Source organism: Sipha flava, unplaced genomic scaffold (genome assembly GCF_003268045.1).
Source record: "Sipha flava isolate LNK unplaced genomic scaffold, YSA_version1 195_pilon_pilon, whole genome shotgun sequence".
In the NCBI taxonomy this organism is placed as follows: Eukaryota; Metazoa; Arthropoda; class Insecta; order Hemiptera; family Aphididae; genus Sipha; species Sipha flava.
Genome location: NW_020272762.1, coordinates 494,628 through 520,584, shown reverse-complemented (window position 1 = coordinate 520,584; position 25,957 = coordinate 494,628). Strand labels below are relative to the sequence as shown.

The window sequence follows — 25,957 nt, the reverse complement described above, 5'->3', positions numbered from 1 at the left end:
CGTTTTCCCAAGGTGAATTCACGCAAAGCCGTAAACAACGGAATAAATAATTTTAATAACAAAAACCTCGATGACGACGATGTCCAAATAGAATATATTTTATTTCTTCTATTAATTCACTCTGGAAGGTAATGTACAGTACACATTGTCGATAGTGATAACATTTTCAAACACAAATATCATAAACTGTAGCACTGCAGTATGACTTTATAATATTATACAACAGTGGGACAGTATCCCCAGTTACACGATTAATAATATGCTAAACTGGATCGGTGACAACATGCCATGATTTTATTTATTTTTTTTTTTTTTTGTTAATGATAACGAATGAGTATAAACATCATGCATGTTTCATTGATATAAATCGTATCGCAATGGAATAATGAAACTGCGAGTAAAATTGGTAAACGTTATTTCGACGTTACGGGAGTTGAAATTTAACAACCTGGGGGAGGAGTACACTTGATGAATAAAAAATCAAGAGCAAGCAGTTCACGGAGTCATCGGGGTGGTGGTGTGAGATGGGATAACTTAATTAACCTACATTACGAAGCAATGTGAATTCATGACCTGTGACCATTGGACACCGACAACTACACCCCGAAGACTACACGTACCGAGTAATGGAATATGCACTCACCGGCTATGCGGAGGACAGCTCGGTCGGCCGGGTCCAACTGCAGTATGCTGAGCGGTTTGTCCTTTGCCCACTCCTTGAGGCTTTGGTCCGAGTCGAAGTCCATGACTGGTGGCTTTCGAACAACTCATCGGCCGTATGCGGATACCGACCCGTCTACGGCCAACATAGGTTTAGCTCAGGTCGCCATCGACGACGGTGCACTGCACAACACACGCGGCACGCGATCGACCGGTATCATTTGAACGGTCCGTGCGAATCGCAGGATAAAAATAGAACGAAAAAAAAAAAAAAAAAAAAAACAAAACCGACGGTTGAAATCGAGGGGGTGAAAAAAGGGAACGGACGGAAACCGCAAGACCGGAAAACGCCGAGCAGCGACCGCGGCCAGGTACCACGTACAGCGTTCGCGCGGCGTATACCAGTTGGTGCGACGACGTGGGTAAACGCGAATTTTCCGTTTCGCGACACGGAACGTCGACGGCGGCGTGCTGATGGACCGGCGGCGGTCGAGGCGCTGCGAGTGGCGATGGACACGCGAGAAGCCGATGATTATACCGTTCCGGCGTGATAATGGAACCGAAGAGAGAGAGAGAGAGAGAGACACACACAGGGAGAGAGTGGAGCGAAAAAAAAAAAAAAACCTGACTGCAACGATCAATCGACGGGAGACGGAACGGATATTATGCACGTCGAACGGCGCAGAGGTACACGACCGGTAAAAAAATAAATACGTACTGCGGCGCGATATAATATTGAAATCGGGGGAGAAAAAAAAAAAAAACGAATCAGTGGAAAAAAAAAAAAAAAACCACTATACGATACTGCTGATATTGTGTTCTAGTTCAGTGTGGCCAGCGCGAACGTGAACCGATAACGATTCGCGGTTTGTGTGCGTGCGTGATAGCGGATTACGGGAAACGCGCGGACGACTGCGACGCGATCTACCGGTCCCGCTCCGATAGCGATTGGTCCATGCGGCCGTCGTATATTTGCACGTCGCGAAAACGTGCACGTGCGTTTCAAGCCGCGGTCGCGACGGTAACGCGAACTCGGAACGATAGATGCCGCGCCGCGTACCTGCGGGTCGATGACACCGCTCCGACGGCGCTCTTGCCTACGTTGTTTTTCTCCCGGCCGGCCCGGCAGCCTGCTTATCAGATAATGCGGGGAATAAAAAAAAAAAATCATTAAAAATAATAATATTGTATTTTTGTTTTCGTGATAATAGAAATTCGTGAGAAATTTTCAAATCACCAATATACCTGATATTCCCGTGTTGACGCGGTACGTGGAAAGATGAGAAAAAAAAATCACTGATCGAAAAACGTACTCACGTTGTCGCCCGTATCGATTGTCCGTCGTCCATATCGTATAATCCGCCCGCGACCGATAGCGTACATAAGACTAGCATAACATTAAATGCATCAGCACCGTTGTGTTAACATCTCACAAAAACCTTGATTACGTTTAATACTCGTTTGTCCACCCCTATTGTGTTTATGACCAGGCCGAAAACGAAAAAAATCTGAAACGCTGCAAACCGTTTGACTTCCATCAGGTAAGCCGTTGGCTCTGTGCCCATAATACTTGCCCTACACTGTGACTTTTGTTGTTACTGATTATAACTCGGTAAACATCCAACCTTCCCTACTTAGTAAAATACATTATATGCAAACATGTCTATTGTGTACGGTTAAATATAAAAAATGATTTCTAACATTTGTTCCTATCACAGTTTATCTGTCCGCAGGCAAAGAATTGTGAACAAATGGTGGCAGTACATCCTGCCTGAAAATAACATCCTGTTGAAACGTATAATTAAGAAGTCATGGAGTTTCAAGTGAGTTGAATTCATGTTATTAGACATTATTGGATCTAGATTTTTTTCAATGGTTAATTTTTTTTTATTTTTTTATTTAAAAAATCAAAATAAATGGTTACAAATAATAAAGTTTAACAAATTAGATACAGTTTTGATTAACCTACCTCCTGTAAGCTAAAAGCTTGTGTTGGAAGTAGGGAGTGGTTACATTTACATATACAGATAAAACACTTTGGTAATTTTTATATTACAACATTAATTTGATAATAAAAAATAAATGGTCAACAAATATAAAAAAATAAATAGTTTATATATACAAATTAATAAACAAATAAAATCTTAACATGGAGTATCATTAGATTTTTAAAGTACAACCGGTTTCAAATTAAAAATTCATCATCAGTTAGGCCTATATAAAAAGTAAATAAAATGGCTACTGAATATGAAATAATAAAGGAATTCCTATATAATGATTTAATTGTTCGTTTGAAACTAACAATTTTAAATATATGTGTGGGTAATCGCTAATCAATACTAACTACTATTTTAATTTGCATATTCATTAAGTATCTTCATTACTGTATGAAAATAAAATTTAACACATATTATTCTATTTTATACAACATTAACATAATATTACATATTATCAATTAGGACATCAGCCCAATTATCTTCTAAACCTGTTTCTTTAATGTTTATCAAATTCATAATGTATTAATTGGAAAAGTTAACATTAAGGATAGGTGTGGACTGGATAGGATAGGACTGGTTTAATTCTGTAATTTTTAGAGAGGTAAAACAAACTTCTAAAAATGCGTATACATATTTTATATCTTAATGATGAACAAAATAAAATACTTGTGAGAAATAAAGCACTAATTTTACCATACTATTTTTCTGAAGACAAAAAAAAAAGTTATATTTATATAAATATGTTTAATCCATTGTTTAGTCGATGCATTAAATAGTTCAAATTTAATATAACAACTAATTAATGTTTATAATTTGAATTTTTATTTTTGTTTATTTAGTATGACATCATCCTTATAAATCTGTCTTAAAACATCAGCTAAATATCTCATGTTCTTATTTGTATACTAATAGGTTAACTATTGTAAACTTACTTAATTTTTAAACTGTATACAAACATTTATTTCTCTTCATAAACATTCTAGTTAAACTATGAGTATTAATTCATAACTAAATTACTATAGTCAAACTATCAGTTCTATTTAAATAGGTTTTCAATTATTTTATAACAAAATATTAAAATATATCAAAGTATGACTTTAACTTTTTGTGTACAATATTTTGTGCTGATATATTTTATCATAGTGTGATAGTATATTTTTTTTCGTTTTTGTAATCTACTTCATCATATTTTTAGTATTGATTTCTTACTTGTCAATTTTTCTCTGTTGTATTTTGTAATATGATTCAATAATTTTGAATTTGGTTTTCATAAAATTATGTACTAATTTTTATGAATATTTTATGAAAATTCTATACAAAGATCACATTTTACATTAAAAAATTAGAATTAAATATTATTTTGACAGTCTTTAATATAAATGAAATCACACATCAATGATAATATAAGAATCTAGATCATGATGTCTATATTGTTCCCTACAATAACACATTCCTGCCTCAAAATCAAAGCTTATTTACTAATTTCTTTCTTTAAACATTTAAGTTTTTTTTTAAATGACTACAATAATTACCATCACTATTTGTGTATATAATTACACTGATAGTATAATTATTTTCTGAAATATATTATTTTATTTTATGTTTCATACAATTATAATTATATTTAAGTTATACATTTTTATATCCAATAAAAACTGGTTTTAAGTTAGTATGAGTAATAGATAATATGTATGAGTAGGTTTTTAAAATTTAAATTGCTTTTAATTATTTTAGTATTTAAATAATTTAAGTTTATTATTATACAAATAGATTAACAATTAAATGAACAAAATATGTTATTTTATCTATGTATGTAATGAATAATTATTAGTTAACCTATTTACATTTTTAAATTGCCATAAGAAAAGTATACTTTTTAAATATATATTTTCTCAAAATGTTGGATTTGAAATAGAAAAAATACAATAGTATACAGACATATTTCACAGGTCTTAATAAAATTCGTCTCTCTAAATTACTAGATTAAAAAGAAAATTTATAATAAGCATTTTTATTAAAAAAAAAAAGAATCTTGAATGGTACATGAATTTTAATTTCTTTTTTTTCTTTTGAAAAACGCTTTATTTAAGTAAGTAAATGATTTCAGAAGTTTTAAAAAAGTTGATTTAATTGACGATAAGTTATTTATAATTGTAGAGTAATCGAAAAATTCGTAAAAATACAATGAAAGTAGAAATATATGTAATAAATCTAAATGATACTTGGTCATTTTTAGATTAATAGTTCTATTGAATAAAAACTAAATCATTGTCATAGTAAATTTAAAACACAAATTCTATGAAATAAAACCGAAATTATTCGGAGACAAATGTATGTAGTAAAAATTGCTTTTTCTTTTTTTAGTAAAATTTTATGTGAAATGTCGACTTTTTTACATTGTAATTTGGCAAATGTTAATATTATTTTGCGAGTTTCGAAAAAATTCATAGTATATTATAACTAAGTACAAATAATTCTAATAAAGTATAACATCAAAAATTAATCTAAATCTCTGTTGTGTAATTTCACTTAGATCATGTATTTCGTATGAATTTGTTAATGAAGTAATTATTCATCCCATTGATTACTTAATACACATTATAGTATTACACATACAACATAATAAATACAAATTTATTTTTTACCAGTTAAATTGTTTGTAATTTAAAATACTTTTTTTGCATTGTTTGTATTATAATTTCTATCTTGTAATAGAATATGGTGTTTTCTATTTCAAGAAACATATAAGAAATATTCAACAACTAAAAGGTTGATCTTATTTTTAATAGATACCTAAATTCACTAGATCAGAAGTAAATATCAACACATTAGATTCTGATTAAAAGAGAATAGATCAAACATCAATTATTTAACTAATAAAATTCGAACTAAAATATTGAGACTATTTAAAATATGTTTGCCTATTTTTTTTTTTTTTTCATTCGCTATTTCTATACTAATTGAATATACTCCATTTACTTTTATTGATTTATTTATTTATCGCACGAAAATGAGATCACAAAAAAAAAATTAACCAAATAACAATTAATGATTGTGAGTAAGATGTTATTTTTAATTTCCGTCTTTAATTTAATGTTTATTCATTTAAGTTTCAAACGAAAAATTAAATATGAATTATATGTATTTAATCTATGCTAAAATTTAAGTTTAGAACAATTATAATTGATGTAATAATGTTTAATCATTGATTAAAATTAATTATTATGGCGTTTATTATTATTTATATTGTACATTAAATAAAAAATAAAATCTAATTATATGAAGTTCGAAGTATTAACTTAAAGTATTAGTGTTACGGTACGTCGGTAAGTATTGGTTTTCATTAAAATAAACAGAAATTATAACTTGCAATTATTTAATGTGTGTTATTTCATTTTAACTAATAAGTTAAAGAAAAAAATATTAATATACTTACAGTTTTATCTATTTATTTGTATTCTAAAATATTAAACATATTTATACTTTTACTAAGAACAAAATGCCTTGTTTTGAATAGATAATTAATGGCTTTTTATTACGAATGAAAATCACTCTAAAATTTTCAATAAATCTTCAATTTATAATAAAAGCCTTGTCTTATTTTTTCTAACTCGTAAAATGTAAATATTTTTGTTACAGTTAATTAAAACATTTTTATAATATAAATGGAAACTTAACGTCATGCTCATAAACAAAATTGTCTGTTTGGTTTTTATGAGTTTTACTAAGGGAAATTATATAAACGGTTATCTACATTTTATAAACGTCATAGCAATAAAAAAAAAAGACAATTTAAAAAGAGCCGATTGTATTATCAATTATTTGTATATAATTCAATAATTTGTTGTTCCAATATTCTATGGGTAATATCGTTACTGAAGCAGATTTATAGCCTAATTGGCTGTCTTTATTTTGTTTAAATACCAGATAGCACCACGAAAACCTTGAATTGTATATTATCGTGTTTATTCAGACTGGAAGGAGTCCAAGTCCGCGCATATGGGGTCTTCTCGTATTAATTTTAATCCAGCTCCAGTCAGTATTTACCGGTTATTAGCCTTAGCGACCAGTATTGCCTTTCCGCGCCCGGTCGTGTCCGTTCCGTTACGTATTCGTTAGTGATTAGTGATCTTTTTAAAGTGTCTACGTATAATAATCAACGACAAAATAAGAAAACTGTTATACGTCATTACATATTTAAATTTTACTCGTAAATTTTTAATAATCGATTTTTAGTGCGTTTTTTATATCTTAGTCGAATTTGAGCATAAGTTAAATCTCTATATTTGCGTATATAACTTCTAACTACTGAGTAATTATGGGGTTTAACAGAAATTATTTATAATGTTATTTTTATTTTTAAATATAATAATTACATAGTTGTACACACAATTAATCAAAAATTTTTTTTTTCTAAAAAAAAATGTAATAAATAAACCTTTAAAAAACAAGCATTCCGTTTAAGTTAAATAAGTCATTTGAAATTTTACTTAAAAATACTTTATTTATAAAAATAATTTCATGAATAATCTTAATAAAGTGTTCATATTTTAAAATTATGAGTTATCTTAATGTTAGTTAAAACTATTTTAAATGTCACACTTAATTGTTCATAATTAAATTACCACACATTTATTATATCTCATTCTTACGATGAATAATCAATGGTACTCGGTATGTGCATTTATTCGTGATTTGTCATCGGGATATGTTGTGAAAGTTATTTATATGTAGTGTAAAAATTGTTAATTTCACGTTGAATCGTTGAACTTAAGTGTATTCAAATTAAATATATATATTTATAATATTATCAAACTTGTAATATATTTAAGTAGTGTTTTTTTTTTTTTTTTTTTTTGGGGTGAATATTAATGACATTTGTTACACATTTTTTAATTAATTTTTTTAATAAAATCATTTAGATACCAGTTATAAAAAGTAAATTTTTATATATTATAATTAACATTCCATTCCAATTTATAAAAATGTGTTGTACATATGAATACGGGTATAAACTAGTAACTCATAAATAAAACGTTTAAATTTATTTTATTTTTGGCTAACTTCGACTGATTTAATCTCACAGCATTACGGTCGAATTAAAACGTCAAGATTTCCACAAATTAACCATCTATTTTGGACTCTTATGTATTTAAAACTAATTTCATTCACGTTCGCGTTGTTTATTATTCGAGTATTCAAAATATCAAATAAGATATTATTAATTAACACTGTTTATGTAGTTAGGGGCAATCTTTATTAAGCTCTACTCGTACTATTATAGTTATGTTAATTAATAATTGTAATGTTGTCTAACCTTTTATTTAAAAGTGTTATTTTCTTTTTTTAAATTAAATCGTTAATTGTGTGTACAACGTCTTTGAATTAAGGAAATATCTATTTTTTATAAAAATAATTTATAAAACGCACTCGATAAATTCCAATACGTGGAGAACATGGATACAAAAGCAGTCCGAATTTTATCTTTCATACAATATCGTTCTGTTAAAAATCATTCCATTTGAACAAAATATACGGTTTTAATTGTTAGAGTTTAAGTTACTTCTATAATGAGTCATGTATTTAAAAGTGATTAACATACCTTTAGTAAAATGAAATAGATTTTTAATGTCTGTCGTGTAAACTATTATGTGTTAGTGACCGTGTTTAATAATATAGTACCTTACTACGCCTATCCTATTACACGGTACGTTAATTTAATGTTGACGTCTGAGAAACCTGAAACGCAAAATAGATTAATATCTTCAATATTATTCTGCTCGAAATCAACAAAATATGTTTGGATAACTTTATTAGGAGCAATGGACATAACAAATAATATTTTTAATAATATTGTCCGATTATAAGCCAATCCCACGTTTTACCTTGTTCGTATATGTTTGCCAAGGGCACAACAGAAATTCGTATTCTTACATTCTCCATCATAACTTTATTTTTACGCTTATAACTTTTTATGGTTTTAATTTAATATGTATTCCTAAAAAGAATTGAGAACTCTCGTATGCCACTTAAAAGCGTTAATACAGGAAAAAAATCACTTTTTTGGCATTGGTCCCCTCGGTTGACAGGTTTAACTAAATTTAGCCTGATTTATCTTACCGCACATGCGATGACACTTAAAAAAATGTATATTTTCATTAATTGTGATACCAGAGAAGGGGAGAAGAAAATCAACGATTTTATTGCCCTCCTTTAAATAATAAACCCTCTCGGAACGTTACCGGAGCCTTTCCTCTCGACCCACGTCCACTACAGACACACATACATCTTTGATGTACGAAGGCGAGATAGTTACTCGTATAATGATGTCATTATAAAATGAACATTGTTGCAGCAGCGGTGTACTGCGATGTGATAATAAAGGAATGTGTGAAACTAGTAGCCCCTTATTTCTGCAGCTAAACGTACCGTTTACATAAACCGACCGACCATATGACGTGTTCTCTATCGGTTGAGAATATTCGAATACGTTTTTGGAGAAATAAATTACGTTTCATTTTTTGTCCAGTGAAAGTATTATAAATATACATATAAAGAACGCTGGGTTAACATTAACATACGTATAGTATTATAAATAATATTTATTTGTATATTTTTTTGTTAACTAAGGTGTCGGAGACACACCTGTTTGCCGTCGTTTCGTCCCGCGTTATTGCACGCGCCGTTATGCGTAGCTGAAACCCGCGGCTGCAGCGATGGCCAAACCCTAAGAGAGAAAAAATTTACGCCCATTTACGCACGCATAATAATAATATTACTTGATGTAATTGCATTACGCGCGAGCATATATGTATTACGACATTATGGGTATACATGCGTACCTTGCACGCTCGTAGTTATAAATACAAATCATGTGTGAACGAAAAAAGCGACTGGTTTTCTGAAAAGTGAAAAAAAATAAATAAATACGAAACGAAAAACGACGGAGACGCGTAAAGTAATACAATGTACTACTGTGCAAGGCGACGGGCGCACCACCACAGCACGCCAACCCCGGCGCTGATGCCGAACGTCTTCGCGCCGGATCATCACCTGCAGCACCACCCGTCGCACCGTCGCAGCGGCCGCAATGCTGGCCGGCGTACTTGACCGCGTGCTATTGGGCCGCCGGTCGCAGTACCTGCACCAGGTGAACGTGGAACGGGGCCCTCGGCCACCGCCCGGGTCACCGCCCCGACCCCACAGCTACCATGGCCACAGCAACCTGTACACCGGCCGCAACGGCGGCGGTGGTAACGGGACCGCTCTGAAGGCTAGCGGACGCAAGTTGGCCGCCAAGTTTTGGTCGTCGTGCGGATCGCCCCGAGCAGCTGTGGCCGCGACGACGCCGACCCGCGAACGGCCGGCGGCGGTCGACCGGAAACGGACGGCCACCGCCGCCACAACCAACGGCGGATTCTCGAACGTTTCGCATACATGGCGTTTCAAGCGGCTAAGGTAGGCGCTTACAGGGTGGATGCCATGTCGCGCGCGTTTTTCGCATCCATTTTTCCCATGTGATTATTCGAGGTCCTCCAGAAAATGAAGAAATTTGAATTAATTCTTAGAGAAGTAGAAAAATGTTTTTTTCATAATAGTTTAACTAAAAAACAGAATCTATATTGTATGTCATATATATATATATAAGACTATAAGGATCCGCAGGTTCTACTCGTATTTGATTTCCGTTTGTACGTTTACATTTCTGAAATTTACATATTATATTATATTATATTATAACATTAACAAATTAATTACAAAACTACCTGGGGCCGTCAGTTGTCTTCCCCGTTATTTTTTCACTTAATTGTAACCGTAATCGGTTGTTGTCCAATTAGTTCTTAGCTGCTGCAAAATTTGAATTTTGAAGTATTGGAAGAAGCCATAATATCGCACGCAACAACAACGTTCAAATGGACACCGCAAATATTACGGACATTAATTTTAACCTTTGGACTCTATGGCATATTATATAGGTACTGTTTTCAATATTATAGTTATGTAAAAACATCTGCGAGAGTTATTTCAAATTTTCCCATTTTCCTATTGGACACAGTAATATTATATCGTCCGGCCGCTACCGGTATATAGGTGTATTGCGTCATTGCGACCTCGAAAGACAAAAAAGGTGTGTAAATGTGTCTGTGCTTACGATCATCGTCGTCGTCGTCGGCTATACCCGCCGAGTGGGCGGCATTTTTTTCTCCGTTTTCTCGCGCTGGAGACCTTCCCGCGATGGTATATGTATAATATATGTATTATGGTTCAGCAGATGTTGGTCGTAGCCGCGAGACGTGCGCACAGCTCACGCACATGCGTGGTTATATGGTAAAAACCAGATTCTAAGTCGTGTGCAGATTATATTGTAAACGTAACAGTACACGAGTAAGCAACGCACGCACCCGTGTGTGGAAAAATAAGATAGTAAACCGTTCTGTACTTTATTATTATCGTTATTGTTATTTTATTGCAACGCGAGGTACGACGAGTTTTTGTTCGTTTGCCAATGCACACGCATAATATGCAAGAGTCCGGCGCAGCAAGTCCATTGTCCTTCGCGCTGACGTAAAAAAAAACTTTAGGATCACTTTTTTCGTTCGCTCCATTGTCATCGTACATCATGTCCGTCCGCCGCGCGTCCTTTAAACGTGTCCACGCATTTATGCAGTGTTCCTACATGTAGAAAGCCTGTACGTGTCTTCTAAATTTTATTATGTTAATTGCCTTTCAGTCGTTACAACGTTATTGTCTTATATATTTTAAACTTATCCGGTATGAACTATATGTATGTACCTACACTGCTTCGGACTAATTTTCCTATTCTAGTTCTTATACATGAGTATGTGTGTGTGTGTGTGTGTGTGTGTGTAATTGAATAGATTTATTAATATAAAATTGCTTCTTGAGATTTCTATACGTAGCCCACGATATTATTATTACAAATACCTCTATCGACATCCGCATGCGTGTTTCTTACGTTCACTCGAAGCGCTGCAGTTCGAATGATTAACACTTTTGGAATGTGGAAAAATTTCAATTTTTTCCTTTCTATTTAAAAAAATTTACTTTAATCTTAAATATGTCTGATAACATTTTTTAATTCAATGTAACTTCTTTTTTTATTGTTTTTTTATTCTTTAAATGTTTTAAAAAAATCTACCTTTCTTTCGTTGTTAATAAATTACAAATTCATGATTAGATTTTAAGTTTCTATTTCCTCTTAGTTTGAGTACGAGAATATTATAAATTATGTCTCATTTGATTTTAGAGGCTGCAATTTTTAATTACTATACTTTGTATACCGAAACATGAAATAAGATGCTTCTGGCATTAATAATATTAGTCTTATTAAAGAATGAACAAGGAAATGTTCATTTAAACCATACTTGACCGACTGCCAAAATATTTACAATTTATAAAATTAATATTTTAGTTTATAAAGTTTGTGATTTGTAATTTTCGTTAAATTTAAACATTACTGGTTTTCGAATTGGGCTCAAAGTGGAGAGACATAAAAGGACTCAGTCCCCTCTTATAGCGGTTATAAAGCGTCCTCTTTAACATTTCTCCAAAAAGTTTATTGAAACGCTCAACTGTTTGTTAAAAATAATCATGCACAAAAAAAACAGTTGAAAAATTTGTTTTGCAATTTAGTTGATGTCGCTGTGTTATAAACAAAACTGTCTAATATTAAATATTATTGAAAATTATTTAGCATTATATATTTATATACACGTTTCTTTAATTATTTTAATTTTATTAAAATATATTTATAATCTATTATTTAAAACAATAAGTAAGTAATTTACAAGCTTATATATTTTTACAGCACATAACTAATTTGTAGAAAAAATTGTTCACTAACAACATCGCATAATGTATATTCCTATTTATAATTAATTATCTAGTAATTATATGCATAGATTAAATATATTATTATATTTAATCTATGTTATATGGGACTATATGGAATGTTGAGAATGATGTACGGATTAGAGTTCTCCTGCCCTTTTTTTCCACTTTAAGCCCCTGTGTTGGACAATTATTTCGTTAAATCGTATCCAATACAAGATGAGATTTATTTAAAAAATTTATTATTAATAATTCATGAAAATTAGCCGTTAAACTTTTTAGAATCTAACAAGGACATTTCCATGTTGGTATATTGTGCCCCTACGTTTATTATTGTAGGCTGGTATAAATTAGACATGTTGCGTGGGATGAATCCGTGTAGTAATAAGTATAATTACGTTGACCTTTGAACTTTGTCGATTCGATGATGTACTCTCGTTCAAACTGACATTATAAACATCACTTGTGTATATATATATTAACCAAAAATTTAATGGATGATAATTAACGAGTTCCGAAGTATTAGCATTATCGTTAATTAATGCGTTTAAGTCATTTACACGATATTTATTTACATTCCTAACGCTTACCTGAAATGTTTTTTTCTTGTTGGTAAGTGGTCAACGGACTTTAAAAATTATTTTAATATGTGTTTAAGTATTTTACTACATTTTCCATTTAACACGACTGGAGTTGATGCATTAAAGTATAATATAATTTTAATAGAAAAACATACCCATGTTAAAAATCGGCACTAATTATCGATTATCTATAAATTTTTATAAACTCGAATTTCCAGTCATGGTAGCAGAACACCAGGGGAATCGTCGGTTAAGTCAACTACGGAAATGGCTGAAAGTGGCAGCGGAGCTGCAGCGGCTCCAGCTGCCAAAACCGGATCAATCAAAGTACACCTTCCAAACAATGGGTTTAATATCGTGAAGTTCGTCGATAATATTAATGTCAAGGTATACCGAACATTCTATATTCTATAGAACATACTGAGTATTTAAAACAGAATAATAGATACATGCTTATTATTAAATTTTGTTCGAACTATTGATCAATGGCGCACATTTTCTGGGCGCCAAACGTTGTAATGTTTTTAATTTTATGTTGATGGTTAATTTTTTAGGGTATCATATCTCTAGTTATTGGTCGTTTGGCTAATGGATGTCCACAGTATCAAGGTGTTTACGGATTACAGTTATACCATCCGTTGTCTGGCGAGATTCACTGGTTACACCAAGACTGTACAATGTCCGAGGTTCCTATTATTATTATTTATTTCTTACATAAACATTATATTACAGTTTTATATTTTCCAATTTTTTTCATAATAGATTTACAACAAATATGATGAACAATACCCGATGTCCGAGTGGAGATTTGAGTTGCGCGTGCGGTATTCTCCGGATGACATGGAAGATCTGTATGAAAAAGATAGATTTACATATTTCTTCTTTTACGACCAAGTAAGGAAATTTGTTTAGTTCGGCTCATTATTTTAATACAATTTTTCGTAACGAGACTAAAATAACACATTTTTCAGGTTCGGTTCGATTATTTGAAAAAAAATGATCCTGCAACTCGAGTGGACACGGACATGGCTGTGCTACTTTGCTGTTTACAAATAAAATGCTTTTTCAGAGAAATGCCACAAATGTCATTAGAAAAAAAATCCAATTTAGAATACCTGGAACGAGAAGTATGATGCACTGATGGTTCTATAATATTCTATTACTCAGCGAAACTAATGTTTTTTTTTTTTTTCACTTAGATTGGACTGAACAAATTTCTACCCTATTATATACTGGAATCAATTAAACCAAAGAATTTACGTAAAATGATTCAACAACAGTATAAAAAAATTTTGCAAACGCCAGAAAAAGAGTGCGTGTTACAGTTTCTCAATCTGGTTTGGTCATTCTACAAGTATGACGAGGAGCAATTCAAATGTTCGATTGGAGTAAGTTATTGGAACTGTTTTCCAGAAAACTCAAATTTTATGATAAATATTTTAATAATTTCTAGTCTGGTTGGACGATACCTGTAGATCTGGTGATTGGACCTCGACACGGAATTTCTTATATTAATAACCAAGGATCAATAGTAAGAAAATATATAAATATTTAAAAATAAATATCTAATATTGTGTTCATTCAAATATGTTAATAAATAATATTTATTTCGCATTTCTAGCCTACCAAAATGGCAGATTTCGCTCATATCGAAAACATTCAAACACTAGTGTCCGAGTGTGAAACACATCGTAAAACCCTTGTGCAACTTCAAGTAGCCGAATCAGCCGATCCTTTAGTGCTGAGTTGTTCAACACTCGAACACATGTACAACTTAGCAAATCTGATTGATGGCTACTGCCAACTAGCCAAAAAAACAAATGTCTCCTTATGGAACAAAAAAGGTTAGTATATTACACGAAGGAACCCCCGTATAGATGGTTAATTTATGTTATCTTATACCTATTTGTGCGTCTTAATTCCAAGCTGCCATATGGAATCGTTTTCCTTGTCCATGTGATTCTAAAGGTGTGTAATGATGGGTGTTAAAAAATAATAATTAAGATTGCAACTTATTTCAGGTATGACTAAAATATTATCACTGTTTATAGATTCTGGGAAAATCAAATCCAAAGTACCCCCAAGATTTTCCGACGATTATCCCGATGATGGTACTGTAGAAGAAGAAGGCGATTACTCAACTCTCGCAAGTAAACATTTTTAAGAATTTACCTAGTAAAAAATAAATTGCACCCAACCAAAAATAATAATAATCTTTAAACATGAATTTATAAAATAAGTATTATATTGGCAATTGATTCAATATATTTGTTTTAGATTGCAATTACGAGTTATTCCGTGAACAGGTGGAATTAGGTGAAATCATCGGAGAAGGTCAATTTGGCGATGTGCACAAGGGAATATGTCACATGCGGTCAACTAAAAAAACACCCGTTAATGCCGTAGCAGTAGCGATAAAAACATGTAAGCCCGATGCAGACATGGCAACAACTGACAAATTTTTGGAAGAAGCGTGTAAGTACATGCACAGATCGACGCAGTTTAGTCACTAATTACAATAATGATCAAAACTTATGAAATTATATACAAAACCATCAATATTTTCTTATTTTCTTCGTATATACAGATATTATGCAACAATTTGATCATCCGCATATAATACGTTTGATTGGCGTATGTTGTTCGCCACCTGTATGGATAGTCATGGAACTAGCCAAACTCGGTGAGCTACGAGCTTACTTGCAGAACAATCAGGCACATTTGGATTTGGCTACTCTTATCCTATATTCGTATCAGCTTTCCACGGCTCTATCGTATTTAGAATCCAAAAAGTTTGTTCACAGGTAAACATTTCGCATTGTTAATCAAGAGTGTCAACTATTAATGCTTAAATATAATATAGCCCAAATGGAATATTTTACAATATACATTTTTTTTTAGTATTATATTTCCTATTATATTTATTTTGAAATATTAATTTTGTTATAAAAATCAGAACATTGCACTTTTTTGTCATGGATTCTTTTATTGTTATGATGTTATATTGCAATGACCGTGAAAAGAAAAAAACAGAAAAATTATAATAACACATGCGATAATATCATATGGATACATAGTACTATATTATATAGTCTATATAAATATAATATTTCAGTAATCAATATTACCCTAACTAATGTGCCTAGATTAATTTTTTTAACTTAGTAATAAGTATTTGGCGAATTTAAAAAATTTTAATTTATATTGGTAAAAATTAATTAATTAATTTTTTTGTTTTTTCTGTGCATTCTCACTATTAAAATTAATTAATAAATTGAGTGTAAAAAATTATTTTACAGAGACATTGCAGCCAGAAATGTGCTGGTATCCTCACATCATTGCGTAAAGTTAGCTGACTTTGGATTGTCTCGGTGGGTTCAAGACCAAAGCTATTATAAAGCGTCTAAAGGGAAACTACCGATCAAATGGATGTCACCTGAGTCTATCAACTTCAGACGGTTTACAACAGCCAGCGATGTCTGGATGTTTGGTGTGTGCATGTGGGAGATTTTGATGATGGGTGTGAAACCATTTCAAGGGATTAAAAATAATGACGTAATCGGCAAAATTGAAAATGGTGAACGGTTGGCATTGCCTCCGAAATGTCCTCCAAGATTATACAGCCTCATGTCGCAATGTTGGTCGTTCGAACCAAACAAAAGGCCTACGTTCAAAGACGTAAAAGAAGTGCTCAAGTACGCCGAAAGATTTTCATATTTACTATAAATATTCATGTGCCTTGATGTTGGGACTCCTTAATTTTTTCAGTGAAATATTAATTGAAGAGAGACACCAACAAAAAGAAACCCTCAGGAGGGAAAACCGGAGAGTGCATACTTTATCTTGGGGTGAGTAAAACAAAAATCGATTTATGTTAGTGTTAAGCTAATGGAATCAATTTTTTTTTCAGGATCGAGTGGCTCTCTAGACGACCCATCTGCTCCACCCAAACCTTCTCGTCAACCGAATGTGGACCATAACAACAAGACTGAATTGCCAGTTTCCACGTATATAGTTGCCCAGAACGCTGAAGTACTGGCTCATCTGTTAAAAGAAAATGAACAACGGGGCGTCAACCCATCCGTGTACACGACACCTGCCACTGGATTCAACACGGTAACAGTAGATTTTCTTAATGACATTGATGACGACAAAACCATTTCGGCCGGAAACAGTATACTGAGCATGGACTCTGTGGGACTAATATCTATGGATGGGGGTGGTAGCAGCCAACCGTCTACTAACAAAACATTGCCTAGGAATTTCACTTCAGGGGCGGCTTCACTAACACTACCAAACTTGGCAGATAAGAGACGGTGTTCAGACGGCAGTCTGGGCACATGCGCTGCTGCGACTGGTGGAGGAATAAAAAATGAGGTTCAGTGGTTTCGTGATGTACCCGGTTACATTTTGCATGATTGTAATTTAGTTTCTTTTTCATCCCTTATTTTCTGCACATTTCTATTTTTATCTTTTCACCCTTTTACCTTACCTACTACTAAGGTTGTAGTAGTAGGATGCTTAAACTCCAAACAATCCATTATTCTTTAAAGTTAAATGTATTACAGGGTTTTATTTTTCTTGCAACATATTTTAAGTTCAAAACTTTTTGGATACTATATTATATTTAACTAAATCTTTTCAGTTATGTTAGAATTTCAATAATATCATTATAATTATCTTACCATTATTAACATTTTATTATTTCAGTATCCTACAGTTAGTTACATATAACTGACAAAAAAAAAAAAAAAGGTTAATATTATTAAATATTATTATAACATATTAAATCAGTATTTTTTCAAGATAAATAATTGTTTTTAGAAAAATAGAGAGAAAAGTGGTAAAAGTTTAGCCTCATTAACCATGCTTATGTTGTTTTTTTGCTACTTATATAGTATATTTCTTGCATGCTAACATTAAATAACTGTTATATTTGTCACTCGTTAGATTTAAATAGTTCCATAGTATTTGTAGGTAACTAAAAACTTTTCTTTATAACATCATTATTATTTTTGAAATATAAATAATTTGCATTTTAATATATTTAGGGAGCTAAGCATTTTGGGAACAATTCTGTTGGTGTTTATGATAATGAACCTCTATCTGATGTAGAACAATTAGAACGTAAGCTAAGGCAACAACAAATTGAGTCCGAAAGAGACAGCTTGTGGCTAGCTGAAGAAGAAACCAACTTAGTAAGTACTTTCCTATCCTTTAACCCAATCACTTAAATTTTTAAATTTTCATTAATAAATACAAATTTTGTTATTATAGAAAAAAAGGCTGTCATTAGTGGCTAGCACATCAGACAATGAATCTATTGATGGCCGATCGTCTTTGACACCTCCTTCGTCACTAGATCGAAGTACCAAAACCAAACCTACTGAAGAACGAGTTATTGTAATAAAAGTGAGTCTTATAATATTTATATATAAATTATTATTATACAATTTAATGTACTGTGTAGAAACTCGAACCTACTCCAACAGCTGATTTGGACAGAACTAATGATAAGGTGTATGAATGTACCACTTTAGTAGTCAAAGCGGTTATGACTCTGTCGCAAGGTAAAATTTCCATCATTTCTTAAATTTAATTACATTTGAATTATAAAAGGATAAATTTAATAGGAGTTCAACAGAATCAGACTAATCGATATTTGGAACTAGTCAAAGAAGTGGGTCTCCAACTCAGAGCTTTATTGACTAGCGTTGATAGCCTGGTACCTTATTTCCCTCAAAGTGCTCACAAACAAGTAAAACAAACATAATAAAATAATAATTATCCAAAATGATTGATGAAAATTTTTATTTTACTTTAGGTGGAGATGGCACATAAAGTTCTCAGCAAAGACATGTCAGAGCTTGTCAATGCAATGAAACTTGCTCAAAATTACTGCCATACTGCTGTTGATTATTTGTACAGCAAGTAAGTATTACCACATTAAGTATACTATTATGTAATTATATAAGTTTTTTTTTATTTTCAAATGTTATTTGTTTTTAGGGAAATGTTATCTTCAGGTCATATATTGGCTATGGATGCAAAAAACCTACTGGATGTTGTCGACTCAGTACGCATGCAGTATCCTGAAGTTGAAGCAATAATCAGTGGACAACAGTCAGAAGCTTCTAAAGAACAACATTCTGGAGTAGCCACTTCATAGTAGTACTTTTATAGTATGCATTCCTAATTTATTACACATTTTTAATACACCAATATTATTACAAATATTATTTTGTTTAATATAATAATTAATCGACTGCCTAGCAACGTTTTATTTTTATTTAACTACATTTGTAAATAATTTATTAACGGGACATGTTTTTAGTTTTATAAATCATTGAATAGAATTCTGCATCGTTAATGCTATTTATGTATTAAAATACAATTTATGTACTGCTTTCGTCGCTATTAATATTTGGAATTATTATTCGTTCCTTTTATAATTCTTGGGTGCATATGTGAAAAATTATTTTGATCCCAATCTACTAGTCATAAAATATTTTACTTATAAATAATATTGTTATGTAATTTATTTTCCAAATAAATGGAATCAAATAATCGAATATTGTGCATAAAAATTAATTAGTCTATTTGTTATTTTTTTTATTTTTTTTATTATTATTATTATTATGTCTGAGTGATATGCATGTTGACATTTACCAATTATTATTTTAGTGTTGTATCAAATGTGTGAGTTTTTTATTTAGAAATTATGAGTGAAAGCTATTGGTTTCCATTCTAAAAATGTCTACTCATTTTTATGAAAGTAAAATACTATTGCAATAGAAATAAATAACTAATTATCTTTTTACTTACATCAATTGTATTTTCTAATTGTTACATTTTTCAATAATTATAAGTGTTGATCTATTCTAGGATACAATTTTAACATTTCCAAACCGTAAAATTTTCATTAAGAGTTAACTAATTATTTTAATTTATGTAACACATTTTTTAATTTTATTCAAATTCAAGTTGACATTTATGTTAAAAAAAAAGTAGACAATAAATTATAGAAATATATTATTTTATTTTACTTTTTCACAACACATGTGGTAATTTAAAAATCGATAGTATTTTACAGCTGGAATGGTCACAAAAAAAAGCGGAAACCATAACCTTTACAAATAGTATTAATTTTCATGTGATTATACATATTTTTTTAAACGCTCAAATGTTATTATTTTCATACAGTGGCAATGTATTGTTTTGTTTTTTACATAAATAATAAAATATGATATCAAACTAACTTTTGTATATAATTTGCCTGTAACATTCTTCAAACATATTTATAACATAGGTCAAAGTTATTGTAGAATGTAATATAATTTATTAATCTAATCATTTATACAAATGTACATACAAAGAAAAAATCCAGTGGTTTAGATTTTATATTTATATATCTTACATAAAGTTCAATACTAATATGCTTACTTCACTCAAATTTTCCTTATTATAGTTGATCAATTATTATTGTTTTGCAGTTTTACTCCTTTATATTAGTGTTGACACTTAGAATATGTATTTATGTTATTAATTTACTTAAAATATTATAATTAATTGCATTTTTGCTTATATTTGACCAATCAAAGTTAACACTAAAAAAAGTATAATATACTTGACTACTAGACTAACTCAAAATCATCCAGACATATCCAAATACGTGAAAAAAATTGGGTTATAAGACTCAAATTTCTTAAGGAAAATTGTAGAATATTAACTTCTATGTTCGTTATTATTTATTACAAGTTTTTAATCATGTTATAAATATACAACAAATTATATCGCATTTAAGAATGACGAAAGTAATATAGATTAATGTCATAGTTAAACCATTATCAAACAATATAGATACATTTTAGACCTATTCATCACAGAGGTACTAATTTTAATCAGAAACTTAATTTCAATTTTTTTTTCTGGTGAACAAAACAGGTCATTTTGAAATGTTACCAGGCCATATAAAAATAGGTATACGTATATGCACATCATCCTGTTTACAATTTTTTTCATAGATCATGGACCGAATAATTACATCATCTCAGTGGTGAAGCCAAGCAGGGGTTAATGGGTTATAACCCTCTTCTCCTGAAGTGTTTCTTCTCATTATTTTATTTGATATATAATCATTTATCACATAGGTGTAATGATATATCATGTCATCATTAAACAATTTTCAGTTTCAATCATCTAAATAATAACACATTTTGTATATATATAAACTACAAATTGAAATCATCCCAATACACAAGTCAAGGAAAACTAAAATTTCACCAAAAAGTTAAATACCTATTAGCCTATCATCTACCCTCTTTAAGTTTCTAGAATAAATAATGCTCTACTGAATAGAACCCTAACAATTATTCTACTCAATGAATTCGGTTTCAACCCCATAAACATCATAAACCACTAACTTCAACATATAACAGAAATAATACTCAAAGGATTTGAAAATAAAGAATACACAACCACCAATATAAGGCATATCTGTCTTCTGCATTATCAAAATGTACAGATCTATCTTTGAAAAATACTATTTTCATTTATTAAAAATAGCATATTTTAATTATAAATAAATAAAAGATAGTTTTCAAAAACACCCAATTAAAGCAGAAGTCTCATAATTTAGTATCTTCTGTTATAATTTCCACGTCCACAATATGATAAATAGCAATGAAAGGAACACTACTATGGTACCTAAGATAAAAATCTTACTCAATAACACACCTAAAAATCTCACTAGATCATATACTAAATTAATTCACAAAATGGAAACATCTTAAGACCAACGAAAAATGAAACAAAAATATTTACATTAATATACATACAAATTGAACCCATACTAAGGAAAAATAAAAATCGATCAAATTCCCTCAAAGACTTCCATGATGAAAATTAACCGGGAAAATCAACTATTAATAGAAAATTAAGCCTTATACAAATTACTATTTTATATCCTCTCCACTACAACTGAATTCTACAAATGAAGCATTAGAATCATTTCTAAATTTTAGTATTTGAAAAAAAAACCAAAGATTAAAGTCACAGTTTTCATAAGATATATTGCTGTTCATACAATCATTGTAGAAAATGCTCACTAATACTTAAAAAACTATATTGTTATAATATAACTATCACATTTCATATAATGTATTAATTGTATATGTTGTAAGAACAATTTTATATATAACTTCTTTGTTATTTCACAAAAATAATAATATAAAATTAACTCAAAATCATTTTAACATATTAGTTTAAATAATCTCTTATAGTTTGTATGTTAAAAGTTATATTTACATAATTATAAAAAAGAATTATGTTCATTAATTAGCTTAAAAATCTGATATTCCATAAATGTACAATAAAAAAAAAAAAATGATATGATCACTAAAACTAGATTACAAATCAATAACCATGCTTAGCTCCTAGTCTAGCTAACTTATCAGCTTCTTCATTACCATGACAGCCACTATGACCAGTAACATGGGTCTAAAATAAATATGTTATGATAAAATATGAAATAAAAATATAAAATGTATTTACTGTACCCAACTAACTGAATCCATCGACTTAATTAAATGGTCTAACATCATTAACATTTCTTTGTTTTTAACTTCAGACCCTGCACTCGTTTTCCATCCATTGGTCCGCCAACGTGGCACCCATTCATTCATACATTTGATGACAAATTCAGAATCAGTATGAATATTCACTTTAGTTAGACCTAATAATAAATATATTCAGTTTGATTTAATTATATCATTTGTTTACGTGTTACACAATAATTACCAGCAATTTCTTTCACAGTTTCAATTGCTTTAATGACTGAATAAATTTCTGCATTATTATTAGTTTGTACTCCAGGAACTTTAAAAGATGAATTCCTAATAATATTATTTTTTAAATTTTATGAAAAAATTATTTTTGATAAAAGCACTTACAAAGGATGAGAATCTCCAAACCATATTCCTGCCCCAGAAGATGCTCCTTTATAACCATTATTTGAACAAGCACCATCTGTATATATAATTACTTCCTTTTTTTCATTAAAGTGGAAATCAACAACTAAAATGTATATAATATAAATATTTATAATATTTATAATTTCATTTAAATTAATAAATTGATGAAAACATTTAATTTTAATATGTTAAATGTGAAAATAATTTTAAAATTAAAATACTTTAAAAAAGTAAACTTGTGTGTAAACATTTACTTGCTTAAAAAATAAACAATATTTAAATACATTTTACAAATAAGAATTTTAATTACCTTTATCAGATAACAATATAGATTCACAAGTTGGAAGGGTTCCATTTACAATGTGGTCACTACAAAAATAATAATTTGGTAAATGTTTTTTATAGATATATTATTGTATTCATACGATTCTAGTGATGTTAATAAAATTCATTAAAATCTAAATAAAACAATTGGAAATTTAGAATATAATTTACATTAATCAATACTCAAATAAACAGCAATAAGGTGAGAACAATAACATCCACTTATGCCAAATGCAGTGGTGGATCTAGGATTTTATCATGAGGGAGGATATAAAATATTTTCGTAAATAATATGTATAGGTATAAGCTTTATTCTACTAAATTTACAAAACAAAATTTAATTTTCTTGATGACTGTGCCATTACTCTATGGCTGTATTCCGGGTCATGATATAAATACAAGGTGTATATCTGTAATCTAATATGAAGTTAGATACTAATGTATACACAAGTATATTCTTCTTGATTAATAAATAATGAAAATAAAATAATAAAAAAATAATTTTTATTTAAATTGTGCATGCAAAAATTGAATTGGAGGCAAAAAAAATTTTTTTAACTTTCGGCCCATGGGGGGATCATCCCCCAAATCCACCCCCGTAGATCCGCCATTGGCCAAATGTTTGTTTGTTATATTATTATTATTATTATTTGTTATATATAATTGTTGAATTAATATGTAATTATAAGAAAATTCTAAAACATACTTTGTGGTGTTAGATAAAGGTACATCTTTATTGGATTCCGTTTCATTTACTTTCAATATTTCATTAAGTTTACCAATAACTTCATAATTTAAATCCTTCAATTGCTTTATACAAAAACCTGATAATCCTGGAAAACATGTCAATGATACTTGTAAATCATTGAATGCCTTATTAACCTGAAAAGATAACCAAAGATTAAGAATTTAAAACTTGAATAACTTATACTCAATAGGTCTCATAATAAAATAAAAAATTCAGTACCTAATAAATCATATCAATGAATATCTTTATAATTTTTTAACTATTTAAAATGTATATTACATGTATGAACATTATGTAAACAAATGTATGAAAAATAGATCTACAAAATCTTTTTAAATGTGCGAACAACTGATAGTTAATGAAAGTTAAATGGAAATTTAACTTAACATGGAAAATTACTTTTTCGGAAAATTCTTTCACTGAACTAATTACTGAATTGTTTTGATCTTCTTTGATTTTTTTTCTTTTTACACCTTTATCTCCACTAACAACATTCATGGATTTTGCATTTTGTACAATCTTAAAATTGAAACCTTTGATATAATTTTTTGCTTCTGTTACCGTAGCAAATTTCTTGGCGAACGAATTGGGACTAGCGTCTCTCATCCCACGAGCAACGTCCCTATAGTTAAATTCAAAATAATTCAAATCATTCTAAGCTGATTAAACATTAAGAGAACCAACGATTTCATGCTACAATATAAAAACATGTTAATAAATTACCAATTATCGGCTATTGAGCCCGATTTCGACGCTCGGAAAATTACAGCGTAAATAGGCATCTGGAGGAAATGACAAAATATTCGCTTGTAGAACAAAAGACTATGGTACGTAGTCCTGAAATGCATATAGCTTTATATAAAGCCAAGCTGTTGAAGTCGTGTGCAACCTAACACACGGCTAATACGATTCAACTGTAAAAGCATAAACGATGTTGGTCGTTCCGGACGTTACATTCAACTTGATAAAAATGGTAATTAGTGTTTTATTTCGAACATAGAACATAAGTTCTCGGATTCGAAAAATGTCCACGGGTCGTTAAAAATACTGTGCACCACTACGACACCAAAAACGTATGTTCCGCTAGAAATATTTGATAAGGGAGCCCAGTGGTTTCTAAGATTGTTATATTATTGTCGATCATCAAATTGTATGTTGAGTTGCATATCGTAGCCCCAAAAAAAGGTGCATGGTTCGGGCGATATTTTATAATGCGATACCGACGACTTTGAATACTATTTAAATATAGTTAAAAATAAGTACTTCCAGTATATAATATAAGCCTTATATTATATAGTGTACCTTATATTATAAGATATACTATTAATATTAGTATATATGTATTAATGTATTAAATACGCAGTGGCGTATATAGGAATTAATTTCGGCGGGGGGTTATGAAAAAATATATACTAAATGAAGGTTATAAATTAACTTATTTTTAATAACTATGAAAATTAGAATACATAAATTTAATTACAGGACAAAGTCTAATTTTCGAGGTAGATTTGCAAAATTATTTATCACTTCTTCAGTGTTTATTGAAATACTTCGATGAATTGACATGAGATAATCCTGTTAGTCGATTTTCGCTTGTACTATTTCTCAAGCACGACTTCAATCTTTTCAATATCGAAAACGATCTTTCTGATGACGCTGTTGAGACTGGTAAAGTTACTAATATTGACATTAAGCACCATATATTTGGAAAAAAATCAACGAATAGTTTATTCAAAGTATCAATAGCAGATTTGGATTTCTGACAAACCACGGAACATTTGCAATTATTCTCAGGACTTTGTTTTGGACAATTTGCATTTTTTT

General features: G+C 30.3%; 2 protein-coding genes across 7 annotated transcripts; one reads left to right on the top strand and one right to left on the bottom strand.

The window, feature by feature from the left end:
• Positions 1-1,840: 1,840 nt before the first annotated feature.
• LOC112681723 (focal adhesion kinase 1) lies at positions 1,841-19,361 on the top strand. Of its 6 annotated transcripts, none has more exons than XM_025552023.1 (22): positions 1,841-2,201; positions 2,394-2,483; positions 13,309-13,477; positions 13,645-13,776; positions 13,853-13,984; positions 14,062-14,217; positions 14,290-14,478; positions 14,544-14,621; positions 14,712-14,934; positions 15,017-15,058; positions 15,142-15,240; positions 15,368-15,565; positions 15,678-15,894; positions 16,390-16,785; positions 16,859-16,938; positions 17,001-17,467; positions 18,142-18,288; positions 18,368-18,502; positions 18,561-18,660; positions 18,724-18,848; positions 18,915-19,021; positions 19,100-19,361. In XM_025552023.1, exons 3-22 carry the CDS (start codon positions 13,358-13,360, stop codon positions 19,257-19,259), a joined length of 3,303 nt encoding a protein of 1,100 aa, XP_025407808.1. In that variant the 5' UTR covers positions 1,841-2,201; positions 2,394-2,483; positions 13,309-13,357; the 3' UTR covers positions 19,260-19,361. The 6 variants fall into 6 exon arrangements, with proteins under 6 accessions (XP_025407808.1, XP_025407807.1, XP_025407804.1 ...); XM_025552022.1 differs by having other exon boundaries at positions 2,379-2,483; XM_025552019.1 differs by lacking the exons at positions 1,841-2,201; positions 2,394-2,483 and adding exons at positions 6,695-6,867; positions 9,288-10,115.
• A 3,004-nt stretch (positions 19,362-22,365) lies between these two features.
• LOC112681717 lies at positions 22,366-25,222 on the bottom strand. Its single transcript, XM_025552012.1, has 8 exons — positions 24,857-25,222; positions 24,533-24,755; positions 24,092-24,267; positions 23,372-23,430; positions 23,041-23,164; positions 22,889-22,983; positions 22,648-22,823; positions 22,366-22,588 (listed from the first exon to the last, which is right to left on the bottom strand). Exons 1-8 carry the CDS (start codon positions 24,979-24,981, stop codon positions 22,505-22,507), a joined length of 1,062 nt encoding a protein of 353 aa, XP_025407797.1. The 5' UTR covers positions 24,982-25,222; the 3' UTR covers positions 22,366-22,504.
• Positions 25,223-25,957: the final 735 nt, after the last annotated feature.